Consider the following 13,421-nt stretch of genomic DNA (forward strand, 5'->3'; position numbering starts at 1 on the left):
TCTAAGAAACAAAGGATTCCCAAAATAAAGTAATGGAATGTGTAGAATTACTTTCTTATTTTTAAAAAATCCTCATTTTCAAGGAAGCCATATTTAAGGATTAAGAAAGATTTATAGAAAGTGTACATTCACTAGTTTTAATGAGTGATGTTTGAATATAGTTCATTCTTTTAACAATCTACATAAAAGTTTAAAATTCATTTCCTCTATTTGCTTTTCATTGTTAAAAACTAGATTGTGAATGTCAAGAAAATGTTTATTTCTGAATTGATGTGTTTTCAGAGAGGATAAAAGGCTGTGTACACTATTTAGAACTATATTTTGAAAATAGATGGCTATTTTGAAAATAGATGGCTATTTTAAAGTTTATTCAAAGCCTTTGGTATTGTGCAAATTTCACTTAACTTTGGTACCATGAAGACTTCCAAAGTTCAATGGAATAACCAATGAGAGGCCAGGGATATACCATACTGGCCAAAAAGGAACCACCCTCTATTCTCTCCACAACTGAATACTTCCCTGGTTCAGACTCTACCTGGAACCCAGACAAGTAAAGAGAAGTTTTATTTGATCAGATTTATTTGCCTTTTTCCTCTCTTCATGAAAATTCAGCTAAGTATGAAAAGGGGGAAAACATCTCGTCAAAAGAGCCAGATTCAAATATCTCTATAAAATTCTTAATGAATAAAAAAAATACTCTTTTCCCCTGATTATTAAGAATTCATGCATTCAATTCTCAGTTACATAAAAATGGCACCATTTGTAACTACACTTTAATGTGTGAAGCCGTGTCAATCTTAATTTGTTTTTCCCTTTGGGGAATATTGAAAATCTTTGAGAAACTTCAGTTTTTCTCTCTTCAAGTAATGAGTATTTAATTTCTGGAAAGTTTTATCCCTCTAAATGAGAAAATGCCTGAGGAGAATATTTGTTTTTTGCTAATTAACTTTAATTGGGAACTAAATATTCTACTCCTTAAAAATAAGTTTTTCTATATTACTTAAAATAGCCACAAAATATGATGTTTTGGTTGCTTCCAGATTTTATTCTCAGTTGCAGCTAATTTAGACTTTCACGATTTTGCTCTCTTCTTTTTATAACTTCCTATTCATGTACATCTTTTAATTACATTATTAAAGGCAGAATGCTGATGTGGATGAACAGTGTTTATCCAAGAAGGACCACACATAATCCTAAATCACGTCAGGTTGAAATCTGAAGAAAGGAAGTAAGACTGGAAAAAAAGACAAGATTTTCCTCATACATTACTACATAAGTGTCAACTAGATATTAATTTTTAAAAAGTAGGATCAAATGGGATACCACTTTTACCATAAATATTATCTATAGACCACATATATGCACTTTCTTGAATTTTTTTTTAAAAAGGCCTTCAGGTTGATAACATCTATATCTCAGAATTTACAAACCAAATTGTCATGCCACGACATGCCTTACTAAATAATGTTTTCATGCCAAATGGAAAAGTACAATCAGTTGTTCAAATGCCTTAAGTTTACTTTTTCCTAACTCATGAATACACTTTAAGCAAGTCTAAGCAATTTGCCCTATTAGCCTATATTTTGTCCACTGTAGGCCAATATAAGCATATACAATATTCAAATATTAACTGCAAATGTAAAAACAGAAAATAAATTAAATGTATTACTTTCTTTTGGCCCCTAAAAAAAAACATGTTGTGCCTTAAAGATGGTACATCTGAAAGAAAATACATACTTATCTATGCACAAATTTCATTAACCATAGAAGAGATACTTCAGGAATATCATAAAAAACATCACCTAACTGTGCTTTGCATGTAGAATTCAAAATGTGTTCCTTAAAGTAAACCTATAAGAAATCACCACTAAAAGATAATGACTATTTTTACTCACCTATTAGGGGAAAAAAAGGAGGCATTAAGACTGCATTGGTAAGATAGAATACATGAAAAAAGGAGAATATGCAAAGATTAACTAACGAGACAGAATATCAATATATAAACAAAATGATTATCAAAGAAACATTCTTGATTAAAAAAGAAAACATTCACCAAATAACGACCTTTTGATTCCTCTGTTAATGGAATCTAAGGTATTCCTGAAACGGGAGTTTTGCACTATTCTTGCTCAATGTCTTGAACCAGACCACTGGGGAGAATCGGTTTGAAGAATTTGAAATCGCTGGTCCCCGAGCCTCCCATCAGACACACCTCATACTGGTAGCTCTGGGACAGGGTCCCCGTGCCGCTGACGTCCACCAGGTGGCCCGGGAAGCGGCCCTCGGGGACCGAGCAGCCACCCGCCAAGCCGGCCCTGCGCCTCCTGCACAGCCGCACCGCCACGAACGCCAGCACCGAGAACAGGAAGAGCGACGACACCGACGCCAGCGCCACGACCAGGTAGACGGTGAGCGGGTCGGCCCGCGCCGCGTCGGCCGCCGCCTCGGGCAGCGGCAGGAAGGGCTGCGAGAAGCCGTCCACCAGCAGCACGTGCAGCGTGACGCTGGCCGACAGCGGCGGCTCGCCGTTGTCCTTGACCAGCACGAGCAGCCGGTGCCGGGCCGCGTCGCGCTCGCCCAGCGGCCGCGCCGTGCGCACCTCGCCGTTGTGCGCCCACACGCCGAACAGCCCGGGCTCCGTGGCCTTGAGCAGCTGGTACGACAGCCAGGCGTTCTGGCCCGAGTCGCCGTCCACCGCCACCACCTTGCTCACCACGTAGCCCGGCTCGGCCGCGCGGGGCACCAGCTCGGTGCAGGGCGCGGAGCCGTTTTGCAGCGGGTACAGCACGAAGGGCGCGTTGTCGTTGGCGTCCAGCACCTGCACGCGCACCAGCGCCTGGCTGCTCAGCGCCGGCGACCCGCGGTCCGTGGCGCCCACGCCGAACTCGAACGCCTGCAGGGCCTCGTAGTCCAGCGCCCTCAGGGCGAACAGCTGCCCGTTGTCCGCGTTGATGGACACGAGCGAGGCCAGGGGCAGGCTGGGGTCGCGGGGCGGCAGCAGCGAGTAGGCGACCTGGGCGTTGGCGCCCGCGTCTCTGTCCGAGGCGCTGACGCTGCCTATGTGCAGGGCGGGGCTGTTGTTCTCGCGGACGAAGAGGGTGTAGGCGGTCTGGGTGAAGGCGGGGGCGTTGTCGTTGACGTCGGAGACCTGCACGGTGATGTTGTGCTGGGTTTTCAGCCTGGGGGTCCCCATGTCGCTGACGGTGATGGTGATGTTGTACTCGGCCTGGAGCTCTCTGTCCAGAGGCCCTTCGGACACTAGAGTGTAAAAGTTTTCTAAAGATGGTTTCAAGACGAAGGGGAGATTGTTCTCGATGGAGCACATCATTCTCCCATTGTCTCCAGAGTCTAGATCCGAAACACTGAAAATGGCCACCACAGTGTCTGCGGAGTTTTCCGGGATAGGGCTAGTAAATGAGGACAAAGTCAGTTCTGGTGGGTTGTCGTTGACATCAACTACCTGAACTATCACTGTTGATTTTCCTGAAAGACCTCCACCATCCTTGGCTTCTATGTCGACTTCATAACTATTAATTGCCTCAAAATTCAAATGTTTGATTAGTTGGATATCACCAGTAATTGGATTTAGTTGAAAAGTTTTGCCAATTTCTTCTGAAGTATGAAAAAATGCATATGATACTGTCCCAAAACTTCCTGTATCTAAATCAGAAGCTGAGACAGTGACAATAACAGAGTTAATGGGACTATTCTCTAGAACTTCAACCTCATAAAGCGACTGTGTAAATTCTGGGGCGTTGTCGTTTATGTCTAAGACCAGGATGTGGATCTGTACAGTCCCAGACCTGGGTGGAGACCCGCCATCCAGCGCCGTGAGTGTTAAACTTAACTGTGGCTGCTCCTCACGGTCCAGCGCTTTGTCCAGCACTAGTTCTGGGTACTTCCTTCCATCCCTACGACTGCTCGTGAGAACGTGGAAAAGGGAATTAGGATTGATCGTGTAGTTTTGGAGACTGTTTCTTCCCACATCCAAGTCCTCCGCATTTCCCAGTGGAATTATTGTTCCTGGTGGAGTGCTTTCTAGGATTTTCAGCTGCATTTCATTTTCAAAGAATACCGGAGAATGGTCATTTATGTCTATGACCTGGAGCTCATTTGGAAAAAACTGCAAAGGGTTTTGCAGTAAAATCTGAAAATGCAGTATGCATGGCTCTGTGGGGCCGCAAAGCTCCTCCCGGTCCAATTTCTCATGCAAGAGCAAATCACCGGTCTGGTGGTTGAGCTCAAAATGCTGTTTGTTCCCTTTAGACACAATTTGGGTCCCCCTCGCGGCCAGTTCCCCTACACTCAACCCCAGATCCTTTGCTAGGTTGGCTATTAAAACGCCCCTCTCTTTCTCCTCAGCCACGGAGTAGCGTCTCGATTCGGACCCAGCCAGAGACCCACCCAGAAAAACAAAGAGAAACAGCACTTGCCTTTGTCTAAGAAATCGCTCCCTTCCGGCCTCCATTTCATTTTCTGCCATGTTCTTCCAAGAAATTTTGCCAAGCTAAATCTCCGACAGCGCTGAGGAACGCAGTCTTTTGCCTCCCAACTTTTGAAGAGGGTCTAGGGAAAAGCCCCTTCCAGTGCTCAGATTTGCTTGCTCAAAAATCCGTCCAGGCTCACAACCCCTGGAGTACGGTACCGGATCGGTGCGTCACTGAGCACGCACAGTGGCTGCGATTTAACTCTCCTTCTTAGTCAACAGCGCCACCATGCGTTCACTCGCAGTTTCAAACTCTTGGAGAAGGTACTTCGTTTTCCGGCTTTTGTTTTCGATAGTTTTAAGTACTTATTCTCCTTACCAAAACCAGTTGACGCTACTGGAGGAGTTTATTGTGTTACAAAACACAACCTAGGGAAATTAAATGTGCTCTTATCTAAAAGACGTGACTGTCCTGACAGAGTCCTCATTTTTATGATTTTGCAGATGCGGACACCTGCTAGAGCTACCCCACCCCCGCTCCCAACTGCAATTATTACATATAAATTTGAAAATATTTTGCCTAAATTATGACATTATTCACTACCACATTTGTGTTTTCCTTTATTTTCCAAAGTTTCTAAAATGTGCACAAGATGCTTTTATAGTAAAAAAAATAACGCTATGAAAAGAAGAAATCTTGCAAGGTGATAAAAATTGTAATAGATCATTTTAGGAGGTATGTCCAGAGACCACAATGCCTAGTTCCTTCCACATTTTAACACTCAGTCAAGGGATACAGAACTTCCTCCTCTTCTTATTTCACAGTAATTTTACAATTATTGGTTTCATTGGTATAACTATTTCATCTGTGGACACAGGTACTTGTTGAATTTGTAGAAGTTTAGGCATACAGTGGTAACAAGACAGACATATACCTTACACAGTTTCCCATCTAATGGAATGAACAGATTTTAAACAGATGTTCAGTGTGAAAAGTGCTATACAGGAAATGTACTTAGTGCACTTGACAACATGAATAGGGGGGCCTAATTTAATGGGGTGGGGAGATTTGAGAAAGTTTCCCCAAAGAGGTGCCATTTAACCTGGGACACTAAGGATGAGAACCTTGCCGGGCTGAGAATGTATGATGGGAAGATTCCATATATGAGAAACTGATATGTAAAGGCCCTGGGACAGTAGAGCACAGCTATTCTAGACAACAAAGGAAGGTCAGCATATCCAAAACTAACTGGCTCAAGACTAAGTGGGAAGAGAAGACTGGAGAGGTAAACTGGGGCCAAATAATGGGTGCATAGATTTTATTCTAAGAATAAAAGGAAATTATTGCAAGGTTTTAGGCAGAGAAATGAAGTAACACAAATATCATGTGTTCAATCTAACTCCTTCACAATGATTAGGAATGTTATATGAAGGCTCACTTATTAAGTTTATTCTTAATATTAGTGACATGTAAAATAACAACAATTATACTTTTATACCTTTATATTAAATTACTTGATAATAACAGTAAGCTATTGAAATAGCTGTTATTATCATTTGGAGGGGAACAGAAATTATGTGACTTATCCAAGACCTGCAGGCAATAAGTTGGTTAATCAGGGACTTTGGATATCAAGATAGTGTACCCACTATCTTTACACCACTGCTAAACTCAAAATAAGACCTTTAAAATTCATCTTATAATTTTAATAGTATAGCTCAAGCATTACATGAAGATTAAAAATTAAAATTTCATTTTAATGTATGGATCAAAAATTGAACTGTAAGAGATAGAGAAATTGGATGAATCCTTTAGAGAATTATAAAAGAAGACTTAAATTATAAAATTTCCCCATTTCTATTCCTAAACTGTGAGCAGGAAAGGAGAGTCAAGTTAAGCAGGAAGAGAAAAAGGCAAAATAGGTTGAAGGAAAGAGGTTCCAGTGACTGATAACTTCATAGTGTTTGAAACACAGTGAGTACTTCGATTAATAACACATTATACAAATAAATTCATTATGCATCAGAGAGCACTTAATTCCAGCAAAAGTTTGTCCTGTGAATTTTTAAATACCAATATATATCACTAGTGAAATAAAGACACTTCTTTCTGTCATTCAAAAATTTTATTAAGAATGTATAATCCTTCAATCATTGTTCTAATTATGCAGTAAATGGGGAGCTATTGAGAAACATAACTCGAGCACCTAAGAAGAAAAAAGCATCGAAAAGCAGGAAATTGAAAAAAAAAAAAAAAAAAAAAAAAAAAGCAGGAAATTGAAAGCAGAAAAGAGAAGTACTCAATGGGCCCCCCCCCCCAAATAAATGGAATGACCAGACAGACATAAGTATTTTTGCCAGGAGCATATATCCAATTAGATCATACTGCTCCAGAAATTTTAAAAAATGCAATGCCAAACTACATTTGAAGCTTATAAGCTTTGGTTAAGGGCAAAGACATACATTCCCTCATTCTTCTGGATTTTAATTAAGTGATCAAAGTTAATAGACAGTTTTAAATAATTAAAACAGCTTTTTAAAAGAGGGCATCGAAATAAGCAGAGGTTAAAATTGTTTTGAAATAGCATGAAGAATTAGCATGCCTTTGAAAATGACTGTACATATGCTACACATTTAACTACATTTTGGAACAATAGTGGTTGATTTATTGATGTGAATGCTTTGTGGAATTCAATTGTCAAAGTCTTCATGATCTCTAAAGAATCATAACTTCCATGTATGGACACTTTGTGAAGTATATATTTAGAAAAATTTGATGGAGTGCTTTGTTTTACATGAACATACTTATATTAATGGTTTTAGCCTATGTAACTTCACAGGATAAAAGTTACACTAGCCTAAGAGAATATAAAACAAATCTCTGGGCTTGAAAAAAGAATAACCCTATATAGAGATAGCAAACATTTAAAAATCTAGGGCTGCAATATTACTTAGGCCCTGGGGAAATAGAGTTTGGAGAGAGGTGCTCTAACTTAAAAATTTAGACTTTTGGAAAAAATTTTACTTTCATTTTTTAAAAAATGTTATTTCTTTTGTAGAGAGAAAGGAAGGGAGGGAGAGAAACACACCGGTATCATACCAGCAACCTAGGCATGTGACCCGACCCAGAATAGAACCTGGAACCTGCCACCTTTTGGTTTGCAGGATGATGCCCAACCAACTGAGCCACACCAGCCTGGGCTACTTTCACATTTTACGTAGAATTAATGTATAGGGAAACTAATCACCAGTGAGAATACAAAGAAAATTAGCATTCATTACGCCACAAAGCAACACATTTAGAAACTCCAGTAACGTGCACTGAATTGAAATATTTACATTTCAAATAAAAAGACACAACCCCAATGGGCAAAGCAGTAAAAAGGGAATTTTTAGAATAGAACTTAGACTAGGGTTAGTAGACCCTTACTAAATCTTAACTGAATTCAAAGCTATCCCTGAAACCGGGCTTTGCGTCACTAACCCTCTCCTCACCTTCAGCCAGGAAGCTGGGGAGAACTGGTTTGAGGAATTTGAAGTCGCTGGTCCCCGAGCCTCCCATCAGACACACCTCATACTGGTAGCTCTGGGACAGGGTCCCCGTGCCGCTGACGTCCACCAGGTGGCCCGGGAAGCGGCCCTCGGGGACCGAGCAGCCACCCGCCAAGCCGGCCCTGCGCCTCCTGCACAGCCGCACCGCCACGAACGCCAGCACCGAGAACAGGAAGAGCGACGACACCGACGCCAGCGCCACGACCAGGTAGACGGTGAGCGGGTCGGCCCGCGCCGCGGCGGCCGCCGCCTCGGGCAGCGGCAGGAAGGGCTGCGAGAAGCCGTCCACCAGCAGCACGTGCAGCGTGACGCTGGCCGACAGCGGCGGCTCGCCGTTGTCCTTGACCAGCACGAGCAGCCGGTGCCGGGCCGCGTCGCGCTCGCCCAGCGGCCGCGCCGTGCGCACCTCGCCGTTGTGCGCCCACACGCCGAACAGCCCGGGCTCCGTGGCCTTGAGCAGCTGGTACGACAGCCAGGCGTTCTGGCCCGAGTCGCCGTCCACCGCCACCACCTTGCTCACCACGTAGCCCGGCTCGGCCGCGCGGGGCACCAGCTCGGTGCAGGGCGCGGAGCCGTTCTGCAGCGGGTACAGCACGAAGGGCGCGTTGTCGTTGGCGTCCAGCACCTGCACGCGCACCAGCGCCTGGCTGCTCAGCGCCGGCGACCCGCGGTCCGTGGCGCCCACGCCGAACTCGAACGCCTGCAGGGCCTCGTAGTCCAGCGCCCTCAGGGCGAACAGCTGCCCGTTGTCCGCGTTGATGGACACGAGCGAGGCCAGGGGCAGGCTGGGGTCGCGGGGCGGCAGCAGCGAGTAGGCGACCTGGGCGTTGGCGCCCGCGTCTCTGTCGGAGGCGCTGACGCTGCCTATGTGCAGGGCGGGGCTGTTGTTCTCGCGGACGAAGAGGGTGTAGGCGGTCTGGGTGAAGGCGGGGGCGTTGTCGTTGACGTCGGAGACCAGCACGGTGATGTTGTGCTGGGTTTTCAGCCTGGGGATCCCCATGTCGGAAACTGTGATGGTGATGTTGTACTGAGATCTCATCTCTCGATCTAGGGCTGTGTTCGTCACTAGAGTGTAAAAATTCTCAACAGAGGGTTTGAGGAAGAACGGAAGATCATCCTGGATGGAGCAAACCATCCTTCCATTGTCTCCTGAGTCAAGATCTGAAACACTGAATACAGCAATTATGGTCTCCTGCAAGTTTTCTGGGATTTCATTGATAAGCGTTGACATGGTCAGTTCCGGAGGGTTGTCATTCAAATCCATCACTTGGACAAACACCACACAACTTCCAGAAAGACCCCCACCATCTGTCGCCTGAATGTTTAGTGAATAAGACTGAATGGATTCGAAATCCAGTTTCTGTGTTAAAAGGAGTTCTCCCGATTTTGCATTTATTTGAAAAGTTTTGCGAACATCTTCAGAGGCTTGGGAAAATACGTAAGATATTTCTCCATTGGCTCCAATATCTAAATCTCTAGCCGACACGACAGCAACCTGGGATCCAATGGGGCTGTTTTCAGGGACCTGAACTTCATAGAGCAGCTTTGCAAACTCCGGGGCGTTATCATTGATGTCCAGGACTTCAATGCGGACCAGGGCCGTGCCAGACCGGGGTGGAGTCCCACCATCCAGCGCCGTGAGAGTTAACGTGATCTCAGACCGTTCCTCGCGGTCCAGCGCTTGGTCCAGCACCAGCTGTGGTAATATTATGCCATCGGGACTCTCTTGTAATTTAAGATGGAAGTGGGAATTGGGGCTGACTGTGTAATTTCGAAGACTGTTGCTTCCCACATCTAAGTCCTGGGCACATTCTATTAAGAAAGCGGTTCCGGCAGTGATACTTTCTGAGATTTTCAAAGTTATTTCTTTGTCTAGGAAAACTGGGGAATGATCATTTATGTCCCTAATTCGTAGCTCGGCCTGAAAAAACTGCAAGGGATTCTCCAGTAACACCTGGAAAGGTAGAACACAGGGCTCGCTCCGGCCGCACAGCTCCTCCCGGTCCAATTTCTCATTTAAAGACAAATCCCCGGTCTGCCTATCCAAGTGCAAACGCATTTTTTTCCCTTTGGAAACGACGCGGGCCCCCCGGGCAGCTAGCTCGCCTACTTCCAGCCCCAGGTCTTTTAACAAGTTGGCTACAAAGGAGCCACTCTCCATTTCCTCGGCCACTGAATAGTGTCTAGGCTCAGAAACAGCCTGAGCTATACCCAGCAAAACAAAGAATATCAAGACTTGCCTTTGTTTCACAAAGCGTTCCTTTCCTTCTCTGGCCTCCATCTCTTCTGGTCTCCCAGCAAATCTGACCCAGCTCGGGGTGCGTAGTTGCTGACTTACTTCCCAGTAAGTCCCAGATCCTGGGATAAGTAGAGACGCCTAGGGCCCAGATATCCCGGAGCGACCGCCCTAGAGAGCCTCCTCCCCTTCCTGCGTTTTTAGCGGAGCGTCTGGCTCGAAGGAGGGCGGACTGGTGGCTCTCTTTCTTCTACTTCTAATACTGCAGCGCCACCCCGCGTCCTTTCCGAGTGTTTATTTTCTCCAAAAAGTTAAGAAAATTCCAATCCTTCCTTCAGACTGAAGGCAATCTAAATGGAATATTTTCAAGTAGCGTCTCTCAATGTACTTAAGTCTCATCTGCGTTTCGAAGGGCTTTTTCATTGTATCAACAAAGACAAATTTCCATTCCAGTTTCCTCACAGATTCAAGCAGTTAAAAAAAAAACTGGAAAAAATCAACTTCAAAAAATGGAAGAGAATCACTTCAGACTCAGAAGGAAAGAAGGCTTCGACTGGTCAGTTTCCAGTTTTTACTCAGAGTTCTGGTACGCGCGCATCTCTATGGTGGTTAGGTTACCATCCTCACACTCAAGCCAATGGAAGAGTGTAGAGACCCAGGAAAAGCACAGAATTCACATAAGAACATTCTCATGGACACAAATATTCTTCTTACTCACATTTCTCTCCTGCACTCTCCCACTTCACATTTTCCTGAAATTTGGTGCATTGGAGCCACATGAAAATCTAACGTAGTTGGATAATTATTCCTGTAAATGTATTTTTATTTTTCTGACAGATAATATTTTTGACATAACTTCTATTGCATCTAGCAACGTTAGTTTCATAATATCAAATACCCAGTAAATGTTGAAAATTTTCCAATTACCTTTTTTAAATGTCTTTTTAGAGATAATTTAAATCAAGTGCCAAACAAGGTATATATATTGCAGTTTGTTGTTGAATCTTTAGCTTCTGCCACTTTGTGTGGTTTTTAAAGAATGTGATTCAAAAATTAAGTTACCAATCAAAAAAAGTTATGGAGGAATCTTAAATGCGTATCATTTAGTGAAAGCAGCCAGTCTGAATATGCTGCTATAGTAACTACCTGACATTCTGGAAAAGGAAAAAGTACAGGAATGTTAAAAAGATTAGTGGTTGTGGGGGTGGGGAGTGGGAGAGAAGGTAAATAAGAGATAAAACAGGGGTTTTGGGGGGAACTGAAACTTTTCTTTATGATACTGTAATAGTGGTGACATGGCATTATACACTGGTCAAAACCCATAGAATATACAACACAAGGAGTGAACCCTAATGTAAACTACAGAAATTAGTTAATTATAATGGATCAATGTTGATTAATCAGTTATGATAAATGTATCACACTAATGCAAGATGTTATTACTGGGGGAACTGTGAGGTGGAGAAAGTTAGTATATGGGAACTCTGTATTATTTGCTCAATTTTCTGTAAAACTTAAAACTGCTCTAAGAAAATAAAGTCTACAGTCCTGGCTGGTGTGGTTCACTGAATTGAGTGCCAGCCTTTGAACCAAAGGATCACTGGTTAGAGTCCCAGCCAGGGCACATGCCTCAGATGCAGGCCAGGTCCCCTGTAGGGGGCTTACAAGAGGCAACCACACACTGATGTTTCTCTCCCTCTCTTCTTCTCTTTCCCTTTCTTTAAAAATAAATAAATAAAATATTTTTTAAAAATAAAGTATAAATTAAATATTTTTATTAAGAAATATTTCAAATATACAGGTATGGAAAAAATTAAAAAGAACTATATCAACATAATTCTAGCCTATTAAAATTTAAAATTTATTTATATTTTGTCATATTTCTTCTATCTATATATTTTATTCTACAAACAAACACTCTCTTTTTTTGCTGACCCATTTGAATGTACCTTGAAGATATCATGACATTTCACCTCTAAATATTTCATCAGGCATCTCCCAACTATAAATACATTATTCCACACAATCATAATGTTAGTATCACACTTAACAAAATTAACAGTAATTCCATAATATTATCAAAAGTCCAGTTCCTAAGAAATCTCATTATCTTTCCATTATTCTTCCCTGATTTTCTTCAACTTGGTAAGAATTCATATTCACCCCGAGGTTTTCTTTTTCAAATGAACTTTCTTAACTACCTAAGAAATGTCTTAGAAATTTTGTTTTTTTAATCAAGTCTCATGATTGTACTGGGTGTTACATCTGTTTATTCTAGAAAAGTCTCCCATCTTTCATGATATTTAACTTTTTGAAGCATTCAGACCAGTTCCCTTATAGGATATCCTACATTATGAATTAGTCTGATTGCTTTCTCATAGTGTCATTAAACCTGTTCCTCTATCCTCTGTATTTCCAGGAAAACTGGAATGGGTGATTTAGTAAATGTAACAATTGCATCATATTTTTAAAGCTCTCATTTATTTACTATAACTGGGTTTTAAATTTTGGGCAATCATAGGCTCCCTTTCTTAACACTTAGAAATAAATTCCTACTTGTATTTTGTTGATATTATTTTTGCTTTTCATGATAACTTTTATACTAATATTAGAATTCAAAGTATTTTAGTTCATTGACATTGAGCATTTAACACACTTCATCCAGATGAATAAAACCCAAGACCAAGTCTTTAAAAACAGCTGTTTACACAGGCTGCAAGATCAGACAGAGATATAATGATGATCACATACATCATAAAGGAAAATAATGACTAGTAAATCACTTGAAATTTTACATTTAACCAAGCATATGATTATTTAGTTATGATAGGTTCTCTGAACTAAAGAAGTTATGGTGAATTTTGGGATAACATAAAGGAGAGAAAAGTAGGAAATATAAAGAAAATTACAAAATCCATCACCTCTCACAAGATTAAGAATTAAAAACTTAGTATCTATTATATTTCAAAGAAAAATATTCAAGACCATATTAGGTTTTGCTGTGCAAAAAGAAAAAATTTAAACCTCCCATGTTTGAGTCATAGGTGTTCTCAAAATTCACAAGCTTTTCCCCTTCTTTCCATTTCAATGCTATTTATACATCTAGAAATAAAAGGAAGTTTCTTCAGAGGTGATTGAATCAGTGCTGATATGTTATATTTGTCAATAGTTTCCAGATTTCAATGCATTATATCTTATGTTATTTTA

General features: G+C 42.1%; 2 protein-coding genes across 2 annotated transcripts; both read right to left on the reverse strand.

Moving 5' to 3' along the window:
* Nucleotides 1-2,104: 2,104 nt before the first annotated feature.
* Nucleotides 2,105-4,483, reverse strand: LOC129066411 (protocadherin beta-3). Its single transcript, XM_054567950.1, has one exon. The coding sequence runs from the start codon at nt 4,481-4,483 to the stop codon at nt 2,120-2,122; it is 2,364 nt and encodes a 787-aa protein (XP_054423925.1). The 3' UTR covers nt 2,105-2,119.
* A 2,497-nt stretch (nt 4,484-6,980) lies between these two features.
* LOC129066616 (protocadherin beta-2) lies at nt 6,981-10,390 on the reverse strand. Its single transcript, XM_054568318.1, has one exon. The coding sequence runs from the start codon at nt 10,257-10,259 to the stop codon at nt 7,863-7,865; it is 2,397 nt and encodes a 798-aa protein (XP_054424293.1). The 5' UTR covers nt 10,260-10,390; the 3' UTR covers nt 6,981-7,862.
* Between the last annotated feature and the right edge of the window lie 3,031 nt (nt 10,391-13,421).

This window comes from Pteronotus mesoamericanus, unplaced genomic scaffold (genome assembly GCF_021234165.1).
Source record: "Pteronotus mesoamericanus isolate MK-2021 breed Mesoamerican mustached bat unplaced genomic scaffold, CSHL_Meso_final contig_2, whole genome shotgun sequence".
Taxonomy (NCBI): domain Eukaryota; kingdom Metazoa; phylum Chordata; class Mammalia; order Chiroptera; family Mormoopidae; genus Pteronotus; species Pteronotus mesoamericanus.

Excerpts from the sequence above, each read along its gene's own strand:
- LOC129066411 (XM_054567950.1), bottom strand. The coding sequence starts at position 4,483 with ATGGCAGAAAATGAAATGGAGGCCGGAAGGGAGCGATTTCTTAGACAA.
- LOC129066616 (XM_054568318.1), bottom strand. The coding sequence starts at position 10,259 with ATGGAGGCCAGAGAAGGAAAGGAACGCTTTGTGAAACAAAGGCAAGTC.